The 15,295-nt window shown below is 38.4% G+C and overlaps 1 protein-coding gene across 1 annotated transcript in view; it reads left to right on the top strand.

Moving 5' to 3' along the window:
* Positions 1 to 700: 700 nt before the first annotated feature.
* Positions 701 to 15,295, top strand: part of KIF21A (kinesin family member 21A) — a 160,814-nt gene continuing 146,219 nt past the window's right edge. Inside the window, exon 1 of the mRNA XM_040642334.1 lies at positions 701 to 827. Coding sequence (XP_040498268.1) covers positions 784 to 827 — 44 coding nt within the window. The 5' untranslated portion in view covers positions 701 to 783. The remainder of the gene's footprint in view (positions 828 to 15,295) is intronic.

Below are 15,295 nucleotides of genomic sequence, written 5' to 3'. Positions count from 1 at the left end.
AGGCGGGGGGCTGGGGAAGGGGGTCAAAGTCCAAGCTGGAGAGAGGACAATAAGCCCAAGAGTGGGAACAAAGCCGAACCAGAGTGGCAGCTGACTGATCCCTGGCGCTGCGCTCGTGAACCAAGCTCCGATTTTAGAAAGGACGCAGGCGGCAGGGCGAGCACCCGCTGCCTCGTTCTCACAGAAGAACCTGGAAGGGCACACGGGCTCGCCGCCCTCGGGCGTGGGCAGCCCGCGGCCGGCATCCCTCCCCCTCGCGCCTCCCTGCCCAGCAGCGCCAGGCAGTGCCCGCCGAGGGCAGGGCGGGGCGCAGGCCGGGGGAGGGCGAGCTGGGGCCGGGCTGTGCGGCCGCCGCTGACGCAGTGCGGGGCCGGCAGCCCTGAGCGCCCAGGCGGGCGTGTAGTGTTTAGCCCGGCCGCCGGCAGGCCGCGTCCCCACCGGAGGGGGCAGGGCGCACTTACCGGCCGTGAGGAAGCCGCGGGCGGCCTGCTGGCTCCGCCACCGCCGCGCTTGCCATTCAAGCGCGCCTCGTCCCCGCCCCAGATCCTGGGGGGTGAGCGGGGGAAAAGGGGCGGGCGTCCGCCAGTCGTGAATCACCTCCTCCTTCTGCCTCAGCGCCGCCGCCACCTTTCCATTCAGTCGCCCAACATGGCTGGAGCGTGGCGGAGGTGAGCCGGCCGCCCCCTGCCGCTCCAGTCTGCTGCGCCCGAGCGCCGCGCCTCCGGCGGTGCCTCAGCTCTGCGGTGCAGAGGCCCAGGGGCCCTGCCGTCGCCAGCCGCCAGCATGTGGGGTGCCCCGGACGAGAGCTCGGTGCGGGTGGCTGTCAGGTGAGGAGCGACGCGGCGGCGGGCGGGCTGCGGGCTGAGGGCGCGGAAAGGACGCGCTCGAGTCGGGAGCAGCGACTGCTGCGGTGCGGAGATCTGAGGGGGCGGGTGGGCGGGAGGCTGGCGGCTGGGTAAACTGAGGCTGCGGATCCCTGCCGGCGGGCGTGCGCGGCCGGGTGCTGCCGGGGAGAACCTGCCGCCCGCAGCCGGGTGGCGTTTGCAGGTAGCGGGCGGCTGCGCGACGCCGGGTCCCCGGGGTGTCCAGACTCCTCAGGGGTGCAGCCGTCGGCGCCCGCCCCCGCCTGGTCTCGCACCCGAGGAACAATCGCCTCAGGTGGGGCTGCCTTGGGCGATGGCCCGGCCGGCTTGGCCCGGAGGAGCTGCCTCCGTACTGGGCTGTGGTGTTCTTTTTATTATTTAGAGAGTGTCTGTCATATGTGCATGTGCGACTCAGGCCTTCTGAGGCAGGAGACAAAGCATCAGACAGCGCTTCCAAACGCGGGGTTCTAGATGCCTGTGCAAATGGAAGTCTCGTGAAGCATCACCAGGACAATCGTAGCACAAGCGTACGGGTGTAGGAGACATATCTGGCCTGTTAGGCATTGGAATGGGAATTCTCCTCAAGAATTATATTCCCTGGTGATAGGTCTGTAGAAGGAAGACAGTCTTCAGCAAGTGGAAGGGTTAAATGGGTGACTGGGTGAAACATTCTGAGGTTAGGCAGGGTGGGTACAATATAAAATTATACATGCCTGGGTGTGAGTTTTGAAATACCAGATACATCAAAATTGTATTTTGGTCAACGCCAGGTAGACGAGTATTGAATGTAACTTAGACTGTTTTGATACATATCAAGAAGCAGAGCTCTGACAGTCGCTTACGGAAAATTGCAACATCATCACTGAAATATTAATGAAGCATTCATGATAGAATAAGTGCGTTGCTTTCACGGCTCTCTGATGGTCTACTGTGAATCCGCTTCTCTTTATACTTTAATGATCATGAAAACAGTGTCCTTGGTGAATTGAGAAATTTTTGAAAAAAAAATCCTCCACTCATGTAGCCTTTCTGGAAAGGTATTTTAAAAACCCTATTATGTCAGCATTATTATTTTAGTGGCAAATCTTGATTAGGCATAGAAATGGCAGTTTTATACACTTTGTATCTATAATCACTTTAAAGAATAACATGAATTTTAGTTTTTTTTTTTAAAGTTCATTTATTTAAGTAATGTCTACACCCAAAATTGGGCTCCAACGCAGGATCCCCCGCCCCCCAATCAAGAGTCATGCTTTTCCGACTGAGCTATCCAGGACCCCCAGAATGACATGAATTTTTTTTTTTTTTTGTAATGGATCAGGAAATGATCACCCATGGATGTGACAGTTTTATGACTGTTTAGAATCACCTGTTACAAAGCTTTTGAAGTTTTAATTAGGTTAAATTTTTGTTTTTTTGGGGGGCTACTCATCTAGTTGTTGGATTAGTTTTTTTTCTCCTAAATGCTGCTACTACCTCTCTCTTGGCCTTTTATTACTCATTAATGACTATACCATGGGACAAACACAGTTAAGAGGTAGTTTTGTTAGCAGATCCAGTCAAAGAAGGTGAAGAAGGAGCGTTAAAGTAGTAATGAAAACTGAAAATTAGGCTGTGAGAGAAATCATTTTTAAAGATTTAAGATTTTTATCTGTGAATTCTCTAGAATATCACAGGGCAGTTTATTTGCTATGCTGTTAAATCTGATATGCTTGCAATGAAGGTGAGCAGAGTCATGGATGACCATAAAGTGATGTTGACAGATAAATAATTTCTATTTGATTTATAAATAAAATATATTTATAAACGATTTATATTTGACTTTGTTTACACTTTTTAAGTCATGAGGGTGGGTCTGTTTGTGTGGAAAAGGTTTATAAAAATGTTAACAGAACTTGGTAAGCTGCACTGTAAAGGTCCTTTTTTCTTTTTTCCATTAAATACACTGAATAGATCCACTGTCTAAACTTATTTTACATAGGGTAATAATAGCTTATGTTTTTATAGCACTTTGGTATTTAGAAAGTGCTTGGAGACATATATTTTCATTTACAACAAATATTTATTGAACATTTGTCCTTATCTCTGATTATTCTGATTCTGAGCGGTCATTGTTGGATACAAGTCATGTGCTAGGGTCAGTGCTATTAAGATGTTTTAAATCATGTAAAATCTCATTTATCCCCCATAACGGTCTTTGATTTAGGTTCTGTTATTATGACCATTTTACAGATGAGACATTGAAAGATTAAGTAACCTGCTTAAAGTTAAACTAGTAGCTGGTGATGGAACCAGTGTTCCAACCCAGACAAATTCTTAACCATTAAACCTACATAGGTGAAAGTCAATAACATTCACAAAGCTTTATTTAGCCTAAGGTCAGTTGCCTTTTCCTGTTTCTGTACTAGTTCAGTTACAAATGAGTGGCTTTGACCAGTTTTTAAACCTTGATATTGCTAGAAAAGATAAAACTCAGAGAGGACCTGAACTTAGTTAAAATATTTCCTCAGATTCTCTTTAATCTTTACAGTGTCCTCCAATCTTACCCTAGTTTGTGACAGGCTTCAGCAGCAGGATAAGTAAATGGACACATTGAAACACATCAACAGAGGCATTTGGCCTGCTTTTCCTCTTCAGTGAATAATATAATAACAGGTATAGGGGATTGACTCTACTCTGAAATGCAGAAAGTGTCCTAAAGGTTCTTGGGTTTTGTTAGATGTGGAGACTGTTAAGGCTGATGACTCTATTTTGAGATTTCTCAAAGTAAGTCCATGGTTCATATACAACTTTGGGGAAAAGAAGTTCAAAGGCAATTTCTTGTTTAGGGAGAATATTTTTTATTCAATTTCTGAAAATGCCTTTTGGCAGGGTGTATTTTAGATATTTTGCAGGATATCTTTCATTGGGTTGGGTATGGATTCAGATAACAGCCCTACTATTCAACCCATGTGGCTATGGAGCATCTGAATTATGATTAATGCTACTGAGGAACTGAATTTGTTATTTTATTTAATTTTAATTAATTTTAAACTTAAAAACTGGTCCTTGATTTAGTTTTTGGATAACTTTTTTTTTTTTAAAGATTTATTCATTTATTAGAGAGAAAGAGAGAGAAAAGTGGGAAGGCAGAGGGAAAGGAAGGTGAGAGAATCCCTAGTAGACTTCCCACTGAGCGAGGAGCCCGATGAGGGGCTTGATCCCATGATGCTAAGATCATGACCCTAGCCAAAATCAAGAGTCTGATGCCTAAGTGACTGAACCATCCAGGCACCCCGTTCTTGGATAACTTTTGAATATTCTTGAATCAAGTTGGTTAATGGATCTACTTTTTCAACTGTAAAGCTTATATAATCTGAATACTGATAGAAATGATAAAAACTTAGTGCCATAATTGACATGCTGTAAGTGTAATATATACATCAAATTTGAAAGATTAAGAAAAATGAATGTAAATATATCAATAATCTTTGTATTGATTACACATTAAAGTGATATTTTGATACATTGAGTTAAATAAAATACTAAAATTAATTACACCTATTTTTCCTTTTTTAAAATGTGGCTACTAGAAAATTTAAAAATAAAATATAATATTGCTCACATTACGTTTCTATTGGTTAGTACTGCTCTATAATTTAAATATAGAATAAAACTACACTATTTATCAATAGGATAAGTCAATACATAGAAACAAATCACAGCCACCCCATCATAGATGAACCACACCCTTAGATCAAGAAAATGCCAAAATACTAGGTGTCTTTTTTAGAATGGTTATACACACACACACACACACACACACACACACACACACGACTGGATTTAAAAGCATCATTTTTTCCCCCTCAAGGTACATAGGTGCAGAAAGATAGTGATTATGGACTCAATATGGTAGCTGAATTCTTAGAAAATGTGGTAAGTTAAATGGATGGCTTAGATAGATGTCATGAACAAAAATGAACAGTGAAGTATAATATATATTCTATTCTTAATATCTAAGTATACTGAATTGAACTGTTCAGTTAACTCAAAATGATAAGATCAATTAAACATTTTGAATTCTAATTTAAGACATTATGAGACGATGTGCCTTTTCCCCCTTCCCTGTCTATAAATGCTGACTTAACAAATTTGAAACATTTTTCCTTTTTAAAAAATTTATTTATTTATTTTTAAAATATTTTATTTATTTATTTGAGAGAGAGAGAGAGAATAAGCTGGGGAGAGGGGCAGAGGGGGAGGGAGAAGCAGACTCCCCACCAAGCAGGGAGCCTGCTGTGGGGCTTGATCCTGGGACCCTGGGATCATGACCTGGACCAAAGGCAGACACTTAACTGACTGAGCCACCCAGGCACCCCAAAACTTTCTTCCTTTTCAAAAACTTTAGCTTGCAGAATATGTCAAGAGCTGGACAAAAATGGAGATACAGAGAGGACCACAGTGTTTTTGTGTCATTGTCTATGTGGTTGTGAGCTAAAATGTCTTTGCTTGGCTTTGACAGAAGGCTAGACATATCCTTGACAATCGGTTTGGATTAATGTGTAATGTAGTCTAATTGGGTTTCAATTTGCTGTGTTTTTACCTTACTAAAGCAGTTTTAAAGAGTGGCATTGCTCAGCAGGCTTATGACTGGTTAGACAGTCGAAAGCTCTGTTTTAGGTCTGTCACTGGCACTGATTTCCAGTGTGACCTTTCTGGACATTTCTTTTCCCTCATGCTGATGTGGCAGTGTAAAGGTATTATGAGTTATAAGAACTTTGCACATGCAGTCTATTAAGTATGTGATTTTGTTGTTAAACTGTTGGCTCTATATTGACAGGAAGGAAGTATTTTAACATTTCAAGCTTGACTTTCCCAACAATGTGTTTACTTTGGGTACTCTTGTTACTGAACAGGAAACATTTAGTCTTTTGTGGTCGCTTTTTCCCATTCTGGTTATAATACACATGTACAATATTTTATATAATCTACAGTAAAACCCTATGAGGTAGGCTGGACAGATATTCTTATTCCTGTTTTACAGATGAAAAAATGAGTCATAAAGGCCCTAGGTGACCTGTTCAAGGTTTCTCAGCTACTAAGTACCAGAATTGGAACTTAAACTCAGGCTTATCATACCTATTTCTGTGTATTTTGTTTTTGTTTTTTGTTCATTTGTTTTAATTGAGGTATAGTTGACATATAACATTATATTAGCTTCAGGTGTACAACATAATGATTTGATATTTGTATACATTGCAAAATGATCAGCACTATAACTCTAGTTAACATTTCTTATTTCTGTTCTTAAGCATATTTCCAAATGTTTTCAAAACATTTCATGTACTAATTTCAATGTAATAAGGATCTTTCAAATTGAAATGCTTATATACATGTGATGAATTATTTGAAACAATTTAATGTTTAGAAAATATAGAAGTAGGTAAATGAGGTTTATAGAAATATTTATTTTATGGAAATAGATGGTTTCCTGGTGTTTGGTCATTTGTTTATTGCTTTTTTCATGCAACAAATATCTACTAAGTGTCTACTTAGTGTTGGACACTTTTTTTTCTTAAAGATTTTATTTATTTATTTATTAAAGATTTTATTTGAGATAGAGGAGTGCACAAGCTGGGGGAGGGGCAGAAGAAGTGGGAGACAGAGAAGCAGACTCTCTGCTGAGCGTGGAGCTTGACGTGGGGCTCTGTCCCAGGACCCCAAGATCAGACTGATTGAGCCACCCAGGCACCCCTTAAAGATTTTATTTTTAAGTGATCTCTACACCCAAAGTAGACCTTCAACTTACAACCCCGAGGGAGATCTGCTCTACAGACTAAGCCTGCCAGGCGCCTCACGCACATATGACATGACATACGTAGTCCCTGCTTTTATATCCCTAGCAGTACGAGTCTCTTTAAATGAACAAAATATGTTGGAACTAACACAAAATGTCATCAGTGGCATGAACTAGAAATGAAAGATACTTGTTGCAGTTTAGTTTTTATTTCTCCTTTATTTTTTTAATAGCATTTTTTAGTTACTACATTCATTAAGACCAGTGATTTAAAAAACAAAAGGTGTATTCTGACTCCAAAAGTATTTCATATAAAAAGTGAACTTCAAAGCTTATGCATTAGGGGGATATTATTTATATCCTGTCCTACTTGATAAAATATACATGCCCACTTTTATGTCTTTGTAGTTGGATTAGGAAGTAAGGGAAATGAAAGAAGAGCTAGTAGATCATGTGAGTTGAAAGTCAGTGAAATTATTTTATTTACCAAATATGAGTTGATATATTTTCCTCAGATATGGTTTATTGAATTTGTGAAGTGTGGTAGACCTATTTGTTGTTTGGAACGCCATGAAAGTTCAAGTTTCATGTCTAATTATTACTACCCTTTGAGCTTTTACCATCTTACCTGCTAATTGGTTAATATTTTGATGCATAATTATGGGGTAGAGAATGATGCACTAGAAATTCCAGTTTTGTGAAACCATAAAAGCAGAAATTATCTTGGCAGTTAATACCATAATCTGCCCAATCTTCCAATTCTCTCAATTTATCTTCAAAGACATGAATTTGGAATATGCATTATTATGGATGTTTTCCCCCAAGATATGTTACAACCCACTTGAGTGACTGACTTACAAATCGTTGTTCTCTGCCAATGTTAGACATGACCTTCATCTCAGCTTCAGATTAGGAAGGAAAACACAAAAATGAAAATGGATGCCAGATAATAGAAAGTATTTGTATACAGTGTATCATTAGAATAATTTTATTCAAAATAAAATAAATTTGTTTGTTATTTTCAATTCTCTCTGGGAAGCGGATTTGTGAATTCTTTCAGCTTGGTTTCCCAGTGGATTAACTATTTAATCTTCTCAGAGTGCTAAAATAGTTTTCCTGTGGCTCAGGCTTTATTTGAAGCAAATGACAGCCAAGCCAAAGGGACAATTTTCATGACACCCTACAATTATTATGAGATCTTTCTGAATTTCAGTTTTGGAATTATATATGAGGTTTCTTTGTCCTTTGTTTTTTGAAATTATCAGACATTTATATATTGAAGATGATTTTTAGTACCTCTGTAATTATTGAAAAAATAGATTTTAAAATTGAAAATACCTGAAGAAACTGGCTGGTTAAAGCCCGTTCTTTATGACAATTTAGACAATAGAGGCCCAGAGAAGTTGAGGAAATTGCTTGAGGTCTCACAGCTGGCAGCTCAAGTTTTCTGTTGATTAGTATTGTGGATTTTCTAGGTCTTCATGTTTTTCTGGCAGACATCCTAGAAATAGAATAAATTTACATTTTAAGAACTATAGTTTTAATCCCTTAAGTACTCCTTATAAAAGTTAACTTGACATTTAGTTGAGTTCCCTCACTCTTCAGTGCCCATTATTTTTGCTTCATGATGGCCTCAATCTAGAAACCAGGACAGTAATTCTAAAAAGGACCTCTCAGAGACACAGAGTGAAGGAACCCTGGAATAGAAATACAGGTCTATATTTTAGAGTTCCTGGTATATTCAAATGAAGAAATGCCAGAACTGGGTGATAAAAATAATATGGACTGCTTTCAACATTCACAGGTAGCACAGTAATGCTTTAATGACAACCACTAAAGTATTGTGTGTGTGTGTGTGTATAGTCTAATTTGGAAATCATGTTCAACATGGAAATGGGAGGATTTTGTGAACGCTAGGTATATAGCCTTTTCCCCCCATCCCTCCCTTTGGTTCTTAAATTTGTTTTTCTTTTTACTCCAACATACTTAAGGATTATAGCACATTCCAGTAATAATGGCAGACTCGCTGTGAGCAGACGGCTGAAGGGTGGGGTAGGGTAGAGGTAGGATGGAGTCACATGGGGGGTGAGATATACTTATTGGGACCTGGAATTGGTGATAGAAGTAGAAATCTGAGTGGTTTAAAAAGACCCTCTTTTGAGTAATACTTCACTTGATAGGTGGTTCTTAAACTTTTAAATAATATCTTAGCCCTTCCCCTCCTTATTTTAAAAGGAAATAAATACAACACATTTTGACCATAATGGAGGCCTATCATTCAACAAATGTCCTAAGTCTCACCTGTACATGAAGTCTTTCTAAACTGCTGCCATGCATAGAAATTTCTGCCTTTTGGGACCATAGATCTTCCTTATATGAGTCTTCTCTCTCTCCCTCTAAAATTGCGATGAGAGAGATATATACAATGTGATTTTTCACTGTTCAGCTTGAAATGTTCCCAAAACTCAGGGAATATTTAATGCTTTTTAAAAGAAGGTGCTGAGGTGCCTGGGTGGCCTAGTCGGTTAAGCACCCGACTCCTGGTTTGGCTCCAGTCATGACTTTTAGGGCTGGAGCTGAGCGTAGAGTCGGCTTAGATTCTTTCCCCCTTCTCCTCCCTACTCCTTTCGTCCTCCTTTGCAGGTGCCCACACACACACACACACACACTCTCTCTCAAATAAATAAACAATACCTTTAAAGAAATAAAAGAAGGTGCTAACGTATTGATAGCATTATTATAATAGAACATTTGAAGGACATTGTGGTTTTGGTATTTAAACAAGCAGATATCTACCTGTCTAGATTGGAGTGAAGGTCTTTCAGGATTTAGCCCCAAGGTCAGCCTACTTGGGTGACTATTCACCCCTATCAGCATCTTCAGTAAGAGCAAGGAACTAAGAAAATTGTTCAGATTTGGTTTTGCCCCATCATGAGCCCAAGCAGTGGCTAAATCAAGGACAGCTCTTTGGATCTCTTACAGTGTAGTAAAATATTAGTTTTTGAAATTGGATTTGACATTATTCTCAACTTTGGGGAGCTGTGTCTGTCACTTAGGTATGATGATATTGTGGTTCTCTGAATATGGTGAAGGACATATTTTTTTCAGAGTAAATATTCTTATTCTTTGACACAGTTATATAGTCATTTTGGAGTTATTCTAAATGAAAATCTCTTTTTTCTTTCTTTCTTTCTTTCTTTCTTTCTTTCTTTCTTTCTTTTCTCTCTTTCTCTCTTTTTTTCTTTTTCAAGATTTTATCTGAGAGAGAGAGAGACAGAGAGCACAAGCAGGGCAGAGGGAGAGGGACAAGCAGACTTCTGGCAGAGCAGGGAGCCCAACTCAGGGCTCACTCCCAGGATCCTGGGATCATGACCTGAGCTGAAGGCAGACATTTAACCAACTGAGCCACCCAGGGGCCCTGAGAGAACCTTTTTCTGTCAGCAAGCAAGAACATGAAACTTTGGAGAGGGTCAAGCTGTAGTTAATTAATTATTATGTGGTGTGTTGATCACATGGTGTAATGAGACATAGGCCATCTCTACCCTCATTTGTATTCTTTCTAATCTTATTTATTTTTTAGATCAAAATTCATTCATTTATTATATAAATAAAAATATCCACTGTGTACTGGAATCACATAAATTGGAGGCAATGTGATATAATAAAATGAACATGGGATGGTTAGAAAGTTGTTTTGGTTTGGATTCTTACCACTGATAGTTATCTACCATTTTGGTGGACTTGAAAAAGGATCAAAAGAGCCAGCCATGTGAAAGCATTTGGAAAATGGTTTTCACACAACACAGGCAGTAATATTATTCAACAAGAGTTTGATATAACCAGCAATGAACATGTTGGTTATATTTCAAACACTAGCAATTGGATTAGTCATTCTCTAATGTGTAACCCATAACTTGAGTTAGTAAAGTGTTCTATAGGTGTTTGTGTCTGTTCTTTTGCTTTTTGAGTGTGTCTATACTTGCACCTCTATGAATGATACAAATTTATATAAATACTTCTAAAAACCTTACCTTACCTAATCTTCTAGTTTTTATTTTGTTTTCAATATGTGTCTTGCATACTATTCTGCTCTATCTTACCAAATTCCTTCTTTTATAGTTTAGTAAAATCCACCATTTTAATTTTTTCCTTTCTCTTCCCACACAGACTTTCAGTTTGTATGGTTTTTAGTATTTTGTAAAGTTACTATCATATACTTTGTGAGATTAACAATAGTATTGAGTTACGTTTTCCACTAGTTGTTTAATGTAATATAAGAGGATGGTGACTAAATTGCTTAATAAAAATGTGAATATTTGAACTGGCTTGCACTAGATTTTTGAAGATGTTATTAATGCTTTCCTTGCTTCCTTCTGTCATTCTTGGCAACAACACACAAAACCAGGCTATGGATTAAAGAGTGTAATAAGGAGGAAACTGAGGAAAAAGACCAGAAGTACTAAGAACACAGAATTTTTAAAATTTGCATTTCCTATAAAAATTTTTCTTGCACCTAGAGCTGATGGGCCAATGTGCTTGCAATATTCATTGACAGAGCTATGTCAAGACTTAGCTGAAAGCATTTTAAAGAAGACTGATAATTAGGAGCAGCAGGAAATAGATCTTGCAAGCCTAGTCTAATAATCTCAAAATCAGCTTTTCATTTCATAAGTAACTTTTCTTTGACTTATTATTGTTTTCTTCTTTCTTTTTAAAGTTTATTTATTTATTTATTTTGGTAATCTCTACATGTAATGTGGGGCTCAAATTCGCAACCAAGATCAAGAGTCTGATGATCCTCTGACTGAGCCAGCCAGGCGCCCAATTTTTTTTCTATGATTGAAATGATATAATCACATAAGAAAAAGTATCCAGGAAAAGATGAGAAAAACAATCAATCACAGTTCATCACCCTGATCTAGTTACTATTAGCATTTTGGTATCTTTCTTTTTATTCTGTTTTTTACATAAACTAAAAATTATTGTAATGTGGATATACTTTTATAACCTGATGTTTACCATTTTAGAATATGGCATAAGAAGTTTTCCATGTCTTTATATCAAAGGAGGGCATTTTGAGTAACTTGCTACATATTATACATCATCTACTTTATTTCAGTATTCAATTCAATATATATTAAAGTCCATATGTCAAGCAGTAATTTAATTGACAGACTTTTATTGTCTAATAAGGATCTTAATTTCATTTTTTCTAAGAGTTTACTGTGCTTTATGATTCCTGTAATGTTTTCATTTCCACTGATAAGCAGACTCCACAAATGACCATTTCCTGGAATTGACGGGGGAGGGTAGTGCTGCCCACCCACAATATATGGTTAAATGTTATGACATTGAGGTTGCTTTTTAGAAAAAGCGATATTGATTTATAATTTTAAATTTTCAGCTCTATCTACAACAAGATATAATGTATTAGGATAATACAGATATTCGCTCAACACATTGGTCTAAGCTACTAATGGTTAACCAAACACAGGTCCATAACCATTCCATGTTCCTTGAAAATTAGTGCATTTCTAAAGTGCTTATTTTGCTTTTGTTCACCTCAGTTCAACACAAAACACTTGTTTGAACAGCCTGTTGGCCAACTAGTCTGTATCTATCTTGCCCTAAAATGGAAGTTGTCAACTGCTGATTAAACATGAGATTACATATTTCATTCCTGGTTATTTGGCCTGCCATTTAAGGTTCCTTAATCCAAATGTGACATCTGTGACATTGTCAACACTCAATTTAGGCAATACAATATGATACTTTTGAATTTTAGTTTGCCAACTTGGCCTTAGATTGGCAACAGATTCCATCTGTCCTTGATTATATTCTTATCTATTTTGTTACATAAGTGTAATTGGACCTTCTGTTACCTTTGTAGCAGATGCAATTCTTGTCTCTGAGTATAGGGTTTCTTTACTTATCTTTGGTTCTTAATTTTGTATTAATTTGATATAACCGGTCATAATTTTATTTATCTTGTGTATATGTTCTATGACTGCAGCTTTCAACATAGAGTAACTCAAAGACTTCTGATGATTTCACACTTTTAAATTTGCCCATGTTTTGACATCAATTTTGTTGTCGCATTTTATATATTTCAATAATAGGATTCTACCTCATTCTATTTAAAAATAGGCATAAAGAAATTCTGTGTTACTGAGTGCTGTGGGTATTGGTAGTCTGTAAGTTCAGTTGATTTCAGTGTGATGCTTATAAGGCCAAGATTATGAGTTTTATCCCTGGCTGGGCTTATTAGCTTTGCTGCTCTTTAATATAAGCTTTACAATTACAACAAATACAGAACAGCAAGTGGATATTAGTAAAGATGAGTTGGTACAAATCAGTTAACACTGATGAAAATGATCTCTAACCATGTTCCAGAATTTTCATCTTTTTTGGACCATTATGAATGAAAATATCTTTATATTCAATATGTATAAAAGCTCAATAAATATTGTTATATTCAAAGGGAATTAATAAGAGAAAATAACACCTGGCTTATATTTTTGTTATAAAAATTAAATAAGAAAATGTATATAGGGGTGCCTGGGTGGCACAGTCGTTAAGCGTCTGCCTTCGGCTCAGGGTGTGATCCCGGCGTTTTGGGATCAAGCCCCACATCAGGCTCCTCCACTATGAGCCTGCTTCTTCCTCTCCCACTTGTGTTCCCTCTCTCTCTGGCTGTCTCTATCTCTGTCAAATAAATAAAATAAAATCTTAAAAAAAAAGTTTAAGAAAATGTATATAAAACCCTTATACTGTTGGCACTTAGTGAATATTTTGTGAATAGTAGACAGTACTGTCATTTTTTTATTATTATTTTCTCTGCTTAGGACCTCTGAGTTTCTGGGTCAGTCCTAAATAAAGCCACAAGTACATCAAAACAACACTGTTTGCTCCACCAGCTGATTAGTTTGAACTTTGTTTTTCAGCTCCAATCTTATGTGCCTGTGCTTTTAGAGTCCTATAGCTTTCCCTGTAACCTCTTATTTTATTTGTCTAGATCTCAGTTTCCTCATTTGTATCCCTTTCCCCATATCTTGAGTCCAAATTAAGTGAAATTATTAAAAGTTTTCTTTCTGTAGAGGGGGAGACTTGTCCCCTTTTTTATTCAAGTGAGGTTTCCTTCAACTCATGTGGGGCTACTTGAATCCACTTGTGTACGTGTGCTGGCGCTGATCAAGCCTGTGTTACTTCTGGACCTCACTTCACTTTCATGTCATCTAGGACTTTGGCCAGGCTAGTTGTCCGATTTTCTCCCTTACCTCATGCCAGCTGGGTGATTTCACTTGAGATCAAGAAGCTGTGATTTTGTTATGGAATTGACATGAAACACACACAAACACACAGACACACACTTATTAAAACATAAAATCCATAAGGAGTTGATGAATCTGGCTAATATGTATAAAATACATTAATTTTATTAGACAAATTGTTATTTGTTTTTTAATATCAGTTGATGAAAGGATTGTCAACTTGTCCGTATGACATTTTGGTTAAAAAGGATGTATGAGTTTGTCAAGAAACTGAAGTTTCGAGTCCTCATCTGTGGCTTTCTTGATTGTCATTTTGAAATGGAAAATTTGGTGACTCCTGAACTATGTCTACCTATGCATTAATATGAAAATGGTTCTCTTCTGTTGGCTTCTGCTGTGGTCCTGTAATGTATGCACAATGACAGCATAGCATCTCAATTTTGATGAAGCAGTCCATAGACTGTGTGTTGGGCTAGGCCAAATCATTGGTGTACACTGTAATCACTCAGTGTGGGACTGGCACATCTATGTGAATTGGCAAGTGCTATTTCTCACAGCAGCTTCATTGACAATGAGATGGGATGGGAAGAAGAAGAATATGTGAGGGGATCAAGGTAAATCAAATAGGCATTGTGCTTCCTAGCAGCCCTGCACTCTCAGTTAAAAGAATTATGGTTCTATGGCAATAGTGCCCCATCTTATCCCGGCATCTGTCCAGGAACTTCTAAACATAGTTGATCTCTCTTTCTCTAGCTTCACATTCCTTATTAATTTTGTCTTTTATGTTTTTTTTAAGATTTTATTTATTCATTTGACAGAGAGAGAGGCAGTGAGAGAGGGAACACAAGGAGGAGAAGTGGGAGAGGGAGAAGCAGGCCTCCCGCTGAGCAGGGAGCCCGATGCTGGACTTGATCCTAGAACGCTGGGATCGTGACCTGAGCCGAAGGCAGATGCCTAATGACTGAGCCACCCAGGTGCCCCTGATTTTGTCTTTTCCCTTCCCCCCAAAGCTGCCTTAATTTTATTTTCCTTTGCAGCGTGGCTTATTGAAAAGAGCATGGACTTTAGTGTCACAAAGTTTTGAGTTCCAGATTTTAGGACAGCCACTTAAACTTTATGAACCTTGGTTTTGTCATCTGTAAAATGGAGTTAATACCCATCTTATAGGGTTGTTAAGATTATATGAATGTTGTAAATGCCTTGCCTTTAGAATTGTTTGGGAGATGTTAGATTCTTTTTTCTTTTTTAGTTTTCCCTTTCTCCTTCCCCTTCCTTTTCCTACCACCTCTTTTTTTCTGTCTCTCCATCTTTCTGTATCTCTATAAATCTCTTGTTTTTCCTCTTTTAGATAAAACTTACAGTGACTACCACAATTTCTTTTC

Source organism: Ursus maritimus, unplaced genomic scaffold (genome assembly GCF_017311325.1).
Source record: "Ursus maritimus isolate PB19 unplaced genomic scaffold, ASM1731132v1 scaffold_26, whole genome shotgun sequence".
Lineage (NCBI taxonomy): Eukaryota > Metazoa > Chordata > Mammalia > Carnivora > Ursidae > Ursus > Ursus maritimus.
Note: the sequence above shows the minus strand (reverse complement) of the source record. Positions and strands in the feature narration are given on the sequence as shown.